The 9,022-nt window shown below is 42.2% G+C and overlaps 1 protein-coding gene across 1 annotated transcript; it reads left to right on the forward strand.

The window, feature by feature from the left end:
• Window positions 1-507: 507 nt before the first annotated feature.
• LOC101048460 (heterogeneous nuclear ribonucleoprotein A1-like) lies at window positions 508-1,879 on the forward strand. The gene has a single exon (XM_003920351.4). It carries the CDS (start codon window positions 562-564, stop codon window positions 1,522-1,524), a length of 963 nt encoding a protein of 320 aa, XP_003920400.2. The 5' UTR covers window positions 508-561; the 3' UTR covers window positions 1,525-1,879.
• Window positions 1,880-9,022: the final 7,143 nt, after the last annotated feature.

Below are 9,022 nucleotides of genomic sequence, written 5' to 3' on the forward strand. Positions count from 1 at the left end.
CCCAATGTACTTATATAGTCCTCATTAGATGGTTTTCTTAAAAGTTTATTCTGACATTGGGTGAATAGTCAAAGGGGCTGGAACCAAAATTACAACTGATTAAAGCAGTATTTTCAACTCTAACTGTGCATCAGAATCCCCGGTATCCACTGTGGGCCAAATAATTCAAGATCTCTGGAGGTGAGCCTGCACATCAACATTCAGATTGTAAAGTGCAGCCAGTGTTGGAAACTGTTGCCTTAGAGGGGCTGCCTCTTTCTATCTCAATAGAAAGGGGGCATGCCCAGGCCAGCTTCAGGAAGTTTATAAGACATGGAAGCACACTAGCTCCTCAGAGGGCTGGTGAGAGCAAAAACGATGCCAGCTTCAGAGAACGTAGGCACTACACTGAGGAATGAGGCAGGAACACACCGAATAAGAGCAAGATATCTGCACCCCAGCCACCCATGCTGCCTCCTGGAGGAAGCAGCCAGGTTTCCACAATGAAATAAACACACAGGCTTTTCTGCCCGTGGACGCCGCCGAAGAAGCATCGTTAAAGTCTCTCTTCTCCCTGCGATCATGTCTAAGTCAGAGTCTCCTAAAGAGCCGGAGCAGCTGAGGAAGCTCTTCATTGGAGGGTTGAGCTTTGAAACAACCGATGAGAGCCTGAGGAGCCATTTTGAGCAATGGGGAACGCTCACAGACTGTGTGGTAATGAGAGATCCAAACACCAAGCGCTCCAGGGGCTTTGGGTTCGTCACGTATGCAACTGTGGAGGAGGTGGATGCAGCCATGAATGCAAGGCCACACAAAGTGGATGGAAGAGTTGTGGAACCAAAGAGAGCTGTCTCAAGAGAAGATTCTCAAAGACCAGGTGCCCACTTAACTGTGAAAAAAATATTCGTTGGTGGCATTAAAGAAGACACTGAAGAACATCACCTAAGAGATTATTTTGAACAGTATGGAAAAATTGAAGTGATTGAAATCATGACTGACAGAGGCAGTGGCAAGAAAAGGGGCTTTGCCTTTGTAACCTTTGATGACCATGACTCCATGGATAAGATTGTCATTCAGAAATACCATACTGTGAATGGACACAACTGTGAAGTTAGGAAAGCTCTGTCAAAGCAAGAGATGGCTAGTGCTTCATCCAGCCAAAGAGGTCGAAGTGGTTCTGGAAACTTTGGTGGTGGTCGTGGAGGTGGTTTCGGTGGGAATGACAACTTTGGTCGTGGAGGAAACTTCAGTGGTCGTGGTGGCTTTGGTGGCAGCCGTGGTGGTGGTGGATATGGTGGCAGTGGGGATGGCTATAACGGATTTGGTAATGATGGAGGCAATTTTGGAGGTGGTGGAAGCTACAATGATTTTGGCAGTTACAACAATCAGTCTTCAAATTTTGGACCCATGAAGGGAGGAAACTTTGGAGGCAGAAGCTCTGGCCCCTATGGTGGTGGCGGCCAATACTTTGCCAAACCACGAAACCAAGGTGGCTATGGCGGTTCCAGTAGCAGCAGTAGCTATGGCAGTGGCACAAGATTTTAATTAGGAAACAAAGCTTAGCAGGAGAGGAGAGCCAGAGAAGTGACAGGGAAGCTACAGGTTACAACAGATTTGCGAACTCAGCCAAGCACAGTGGTGGCAGGGCCTAGCTGCTACAAAGAAGACATGATTTAGACAAATACTCATGTGTATGGGCAAAAAACTCGAGGACTGTATTTGTGACTAATTGTGTAACAGGTTATTTTAGTTTCTGTTCTGTGGAAAGTGTAAAGCATTCCAACAAAGGGTTTTAATGTAGATTTTTTTCTTTTTCTTTATCTTTTTTCTTTTTTTTTTTTTTTGCATCCATGCTGTTGATTGCTAAATGTAATAGTCTGATCGTGACGCTGAATAAATGTCTTTTTAAAAAAAAAAAAAAAAGAAAGAAACACACAGAATCTTTCTGATATCAAGATAATGATGACAGTGCACGATGGGTTACACCTGTAATCCCAACAGTTTGGGAGGCCAAGGCAAGCAGATCACCTGAGGACAGGAGTTCAAGACCAGCCTGACCAACATGGAGAAACCCTGTCTCTACTAAAAATACAAAATTAGCTGGGAGCGATGGCACATGCCTGTAATCCCAGCTAATCAGGAGGCTGAGACGGAAGAATCACTTGAACCTGGGAGACTGAGGTTGTGGTGAGCCGAGATCGTGCCTTTGCACTCCAGCCTGAGCAACAAGAGCAAAACTCCATCTCAAAAAAAAAAAAAAAAATTATGTAGCAGCAATGGGAATTGCTTAAACTTTCCTACAACACTATCTTGCTTCTAGAGGAAAATCTATATGATCTGTAATTCTACAGGGAAGCCCTATTGTCCTCTGACCTAATTTAAACCATTATTAAATTAGTTCTCAACTGATGTTGGAAACAGAAAAGCCCTGGCTGAATGGCCATGTCTTAACATTGATTTTTACACCAGTAACTCCTGACTCTGGGGCCAAGCTCCCAGCCTTCATTTTCAGGGAGGTTCTGGGAAAACATCAAAGAACAAACACAACCCTAAACAGTGACATTGAAACTATTTGTCAGGCTTCCTTTAGATCAATACTCTAGGTGACATTAGGCAAAAGACCAACAATGACTCAGCTCTGGTAACAAAAAACAATTGCAATCTTCAGATAATGGAACATTTTAATTTTGTTATAGTAACTTTCTTGTTTTGCAACATTTAAATAGTTTTTACACCATCCAGTTAGTTCTAAAACTTGAATCCAGTTATTGACAACAGACCATTTACATTCCTGTGAATATTCAAGTTGAGAAATACCACACAAATTATAATTTTCTCCATAACATACAATGAAAAAATAACTAAGCAATGTAAGCAAGCCTACTGGGCTCTGTGCCTAGGAAAGAAAAACAAAATCTTATGGCTGGGAGTGGTGGCTCATGCCTGTAATCCCAGAGGTCAGAAGTTTGATACCAGCCTGATCAACATGGAGAAACCTCATCTCTACTAAAAATACAAAATTAGCCAGGCATAGTGGTGCATGCCTGTAATCCCAGCTACTCGGGAGGCTGAGGCAGGAGGATCGTTTGAACCCAGGAGGCGGAGGTTGCAGTAAGCCAAGTTCATGCCATTGCACTCCAGACTGGGCAACAAGAGCAGAACTCAGTCTCAAAAAAAAAGAAAGAAAAAAGAAAAGAAAGAAAGAAAAGAAAAATTAAAGAAAAACAAAATCTTATCATCCGCCTTCTCCCTAAAACTAACGGTCATAAGGCCCTCAATCTCTTATTTGTGTCATGCTCCCCCAACACACGCCCCATGCTAGCCTGTCCTCTCCCCTCAGCCTGAAGTCCAGCCTGGAGCGAAGCCTGCCTTCCACTTTGTCCCTGGTTCTCTTACCCTCAAATATAACTTCTTTCTCCCCAAACGGTGAAATTCTTCCATTCCGCTCTTCTTGGGTGGTCAGCATTGGGCGTTTGAAATAGGAGTGTGCCACACTTCATGGGACCACTTTGTCGCCTCCTCCCTCTCACTACGTTCATTCTTTTGCCCACCAGCCACAGAGCAAACAATATTCATATAGATACATACACACACATACGTACATGTGTGCACATCACTGTGGTTAGTAAAAGAAAATACATCCTTTCTCCCCACAACTTTCCTGTCATCTCAACCCATTACTGGTGTCTGCTTCTGACAAAGAGTGGAAAGGAAAAACCATGAACAAACAGGAAACCTCACTGTTTATACGTGGTTTTTCCTTTCAACCCTTTGTCGCAAGCAGACACCAGTCAGCCAGCCAATGGTCTTTGAAATGGAAAGACTCCAAAGACACATAACTTAAATGTTTATGGCCCCAAACACTAGATTGTCAGTTCCTATTGTATGGGATGTGCAGGATGACACTAATGTAAAACGAGTCCCAGAAACTCAAAGCAGAAGGCAAGGCTCTCTCTGCCTCCATTGGCCTTGTAATGCAAGAAAGGGACAATTTGTCCACAGCTTTATTCACTGCCTGTGATTGTCCTGCCTGGAGCTTCAGGATTACCAGATCAAACTGTAAACTTCTGTGCAAACAGAAGGAAAGAAGAAGGTACTTTCCTTGACTCAGAGATACTCAGGGATAAAGGTTCTTATTGAATTTTTGTGACTTATAATGACCTCAAATAAGTGATTATCCAACCACAATCAATGCCTTCTGAAGGAGCCCATTTTATTTTCTGACAGCTTTAATAATCAAATACATGAAAATAAGTTTCTTAACTGTAAATTCCACAAGGGCATAGATCTTAGCTCATGTTCATAGGTAGGTCTCAAGGGCCTAAACAATACCTGGTACAGAGTAGTTGCTCAAAAAACTTTTGTCAAATGAATGCCTCCTGGTAGCTTCCCACAATGATTCTACTTCTACTCTAGAAAATTAAAAAGAAATCTGTTTCTTCATTATGACAACCCAACAAACATCTTTAGACAATTGTCATGTTTACCCTTCTCCAAACTCCACTATAACTTTTTTTTTCTTTTGCAAGTTAAACATTCCTAGTTCACGCAACCATTTCTTATAGGTTGGATTTCCAGTCCCCACAACAAACATTTACTGGATGCCTGTTATACAGTCACCACTGGGGAAGGGTGAAGCCATGAACGAATTCTAGATAATATCTACTCCATTCATCATAGCCTGGCTCTGTCATCCACCACATTGTCCTAATTTGTCCACAAGAACATTAATGAAAGGTTTTGGTGAATGGCTGGCAGAAATCCACATGGACAGTGTCTACTATTTTGCCCCAGTAGAGCTGTCTGGCTACTTTATCCAAAAGAAGAAGGAGGAAAAGAAAGATGAGAAGAAGGAAAGAAGGGAGGGAGGGAGGAAATAACAGGTGGTAAGGTCCAAATATTAAAACGAAAGCAAAAAACAAATAAGCAATGGTCCCCCGGGGTTTTTTGTTTGTTTTTATTTTTCTGAGACGGTGTCTCACTATGTCGCCCAAGCTGGAGTGCAATGGCACAATCTCAGCTCACTGCAACCTCTGCCTCCCAGGTCCAAGCGATTCTCCTGCCTCAGCCTCCTGAGTAGCTGGGATTACAGGTGCCCACCACTATGCCCAGCCAGTTTTTTTGTATTTTTAATATAGAAGGGGTTTCATGATGTTGTTCAGGCTGGTCTCAAACTCCTGACCTCAGGTGATCCACTCGCCTCAGCCTCCCAAAGAGCTGGTATTACAAACGTGAGCCACCGAGCCCAGCCAGAAATAGACAATGGTTCCCTGGTTTTTCAAGAGAAAGGCTATGAATTTCCCAAACTATAGACACATGAATTTGATATTGATTTTAAGCCAGAGATGAGCAAATGATTTTCCAAAGTGCCAAACAGCAATTGTCAGAGGCTTCTCAGGGACAAGAAATGATGTTAACCTGGCACTGATTCATGACTTCATGCAGTGGTTCTCAACTGTGGCTTCACATTGGAATCACTTAGGAATCCTCTAGGAAATATAAACTTCTGAGGCCCCACCCCCGGGATTCTGATTTCATTGGTCTGGGATGTCAGCTGAGCACTAGGATTTTTCCAGTTTCCCCGAGTGATTCTAATGTGTAGTCTTGCTAGGCTACTGTGGTCCTTGCTGGGGCTGAGGACCACTGCATCCATGCAAATTCCTGGGGATCAACACATCTCTTTTTAAGGGATCACAGTCTTTTCTCTCTTTTAAGCTTATTCTAGAATATTTCATCTAGCCCTCCATCCATTTTTGAATATCAAGTTTTGTTGGCACACAGCCATGCTCATTTGCATACATGTTGTCAATGTCTGCTTTCACACTTCTGCAGCAGTGTGGAGTAGTTATGACTGAGACCATGTGACCCACAAGCCTCAAATAGCTACTTACTCTCTGATACTTTTCAGAAAAGTTTGCTGACCTCTGGCTTAGAATCAATATCAAATTCACCAATCTATAGTTTGGGGAATTCATGGCTTTTCTCTTAAAGAATCAAAGTACTATTGTTTGTTTATATATTTGTTTGTCTTTTTTCAAACCTTTATTTTTTATTATTTTTATTTTATTTTATTTTATTTTATATTTTATATTTTATTTTATGTTATTGAGGCAGACTTTCACTCTTGTTGCCCAGGCTGGAGTGCAATGTTGCGATCTCGGCTCACTGCAAGCTCTGCCTCCTGGGTTCAAGTGATTCTCCTGCCTCAGCCTCCTGAGTAGCTGGGATTATAGGCATGTGCACCACACCAGGCTAATTTTGTATTTTTACTAAAGATGGGGTTTCACCACGTTGTTCAGGCTGGTCTCAAACTCCTGACCTCAGGTGATCCTCCCATCTCGGCCTCCCAAAGTGCTGGAATTACAGGCATGAGCCACCGCACCTGGCCTTTAAACCATTATTTTAAGTTCAGGGGTACACATGCAGTTTGTTATATAGGTAAAAGCATGTCACGGGGGTTTGTTGTACAGATTATTTTGTCACCCAGGTACTAAGCCTAGTACTCATTAGTTATTTTTCCTGATCCTCTCTTTCTTCTCACCCTCCACCTCCGGTGGGCCCCACTGTCTGTTATTCCCCCCATGTGTCCATGTGTTCTCATCATTTAGCCCCCACTTATAAGTGAAAACATGCGGTGTTTGGTTTTCTGTTCCTGTGTTAGTTTGCTAAGGATAATGGCCTCCAGCTCCACCCATGTTCCTGCAAAGAACATGATCTCATTCTTTTTTATGGTTGCATAGGATCTTCTTACTTGTTACTATCCTGAACCCCCTCCTACTCCTCATGATTACTTAGAAAGCCTGGCAATAAGGTGATTTTCACAATATCACTTATCACAACACTGAAGATGAGATGTAATAGATTTTATTCTGATATATAAATGTATGTAACAGGAAATCTTTTATGAACACCTACAGCAGCATTTCATAGTTCTTTACACGAGATTATTGACTAGAATGAGCATGTGTTTCATCAGGGTTTACGTATTTCCTATCTGAGCATCCCACACACTGTGTGCAGCCAAGCCTCCTACTCTACTCTCTGAAGCTGCAAGCTATTAAAACTCAGTATTACGATATATAGCAAGCAATATTTGATACATAATGTCTACTATTTAGCATATACTGGATGGCACATAATGGGCAATGTATGTCTGTGAAGCAGATACTGTTGCTGTGGCACTGGCTCTTGGGCATTTTTGGATTTTACTCTGCAGGCGTTTTTAAAGCTTATGATCAATGATCTATGAAAAATGAGCCCTAAAATCAACATGTGTTTCACTTTAGGCATGAATAGAATATATGGAAATTGAATATATGGGAAGACATCTGTAAGCATATCTACCACACCTGCCTTTACCTAGATTGTTCTCTTATTACATAATAATAATCTGAATTTCTGAGATCATTCACCATGATCTGCTGGTAGTATAGAAGGTACATATGGATGACATGTGGCCAGAGCACTTATAATTATGTGTAATTCACATGCATGTCACTTTACTCCAGGTGCATTAGAAGTAGTGATAGTTTTGTCTGTCACTTGCACAGTTAATGTGGGTCTTCGTAGAGACTCATTTTCCATGGGATATTGATAAGCCCTAGAAATTTTCACAGCTGGAGAAACTGCATCAGAGGGTGGACCTGCTTCAATCATGGGCTTGCTTTGGTCCTAATAGCTTGCAGGTTCAAAGGACACGGCGTTGAGCTAGGCTGCTGGCAGCCCTCAGATATTAAGTACGTGAACATGCCTCCCACATGAGAATTACTCTCATTTCAGTCAATAACTCTTGAAGAAAATGGAATCATTAATTGGAATAGTAAAATCTGAGACAGCATTTTAATGCATTTACTGTATGAAATGTTTTCACCATTAGAAAGCCCTTTGATTGAGGTGAAGAAAATTGCTGAGAATTTTCAAAAGCTAAATGATCTTCAGAGCTACTCCTAAGGCTTTTACTAGCTTGATTTAAATCACAAATAATGAATGACTGTACAGTGTATCCCAATATAACATATACACAATTTATTAACATATATTTTGACAAGAAGATAAAGGAACCCATTTTTATTACCTTAAAGTCCCAAATATTCAGAATACCCAGTGGCTCATGTGTCTGGTCCTGGAGTGTCTGAGAAAGCTCCTCTCAGTCCCACCTCAGCTGAACTCCCATCTCATTACTAAGTGGCATCTGGCCCTACTTCCTGGTCCCTCAAGTTGTGACAGTCTGAATCATTGTTGATTTCTGGAAATCCACCTTAAACCATCTCAAAGAGCTATTGATATGCTTTTAGTACTGAGTTGATGTTTTTTGTAATCAAATTCTTTTCTAAAAGAATTTTTCTGTGGTGGATCTGTGGTATTGTTGTCTCAGCCAGAATAGTTAATCAACCAGAAGACCCCATTTCCATGTGTAACATAACTAAGTTTAGTACAGCAAGTAACAGAAAAAATCATAGTTTGAATTCCACCCCTGACCAGGGAAGATCATACTCTGTTCTTTCCTCCATCAGAATGTGCCATAGACCAGCAAATAATGGTAGAGCAGGGATTTTACCTCGCCACATCACCACATCTCAGGTAAAAACAGCAGAGGTGGAATTTGAACCTGGCTCGCTTGACTCCAAAGCCCACATTATCTGCACCTCACAATAATGTTTCAGATTATGTTGTTGTTGTTGTTATTGTTATTGTTTTGTTTGTTTGTTCATTTGAGATGGAGCCTCACTCTGTCACCCAGGCTGGAGTCCAGTGGCACAATCTCGGCCCACTGCAACCGCTACCTCCTGGGTTCAAGTGATTCTCATGCCTCAGCCTCCCAAGTAGCTGGGATTATAGGCGTGTGCCACCACTGGAGAGGATGAGCTACAGCCCACTTAGTGGAGCAGAAGTGTGCCAGGTTGTCTTGGGCTTCCACTGGGCCAGAGCTGGTCTGTATACTGAGAGCTCTGGCAGGAAACTGTGAGCCACAGCTGGCAAGCTGGAAATCCCCCAACATGAACCATCAGGCCAAGGCTGATGGGAAGGAAACTGCGCACTGGAA

The sequence above is a fragment of the Saimiri boliviensis genome, chromosome X (assembly GCF_048565385.1).
Source record: "Saimiri boliviensis isolate mSaiBol1 chromosome X, mSaiBol1.pri, whole genome shotgun sequence".
NCBI classification, from domain to species: domain Eukaryota; kingdom Metazoa; phylum Chordata; class Mammalia; order Primates; family Cebidae; genus Saimiri; species Saimiri boliviensis.

Excerpts from the sequence above, each read along its gene's own strand:
- LOC101048460 (XM_003920351.4), top strand. The coding sequence starts at position 562 with ATGTCTAAGTCAGAGTCTCCTAAAGAGCCGGAGCAGCTGAGGAAGCTC.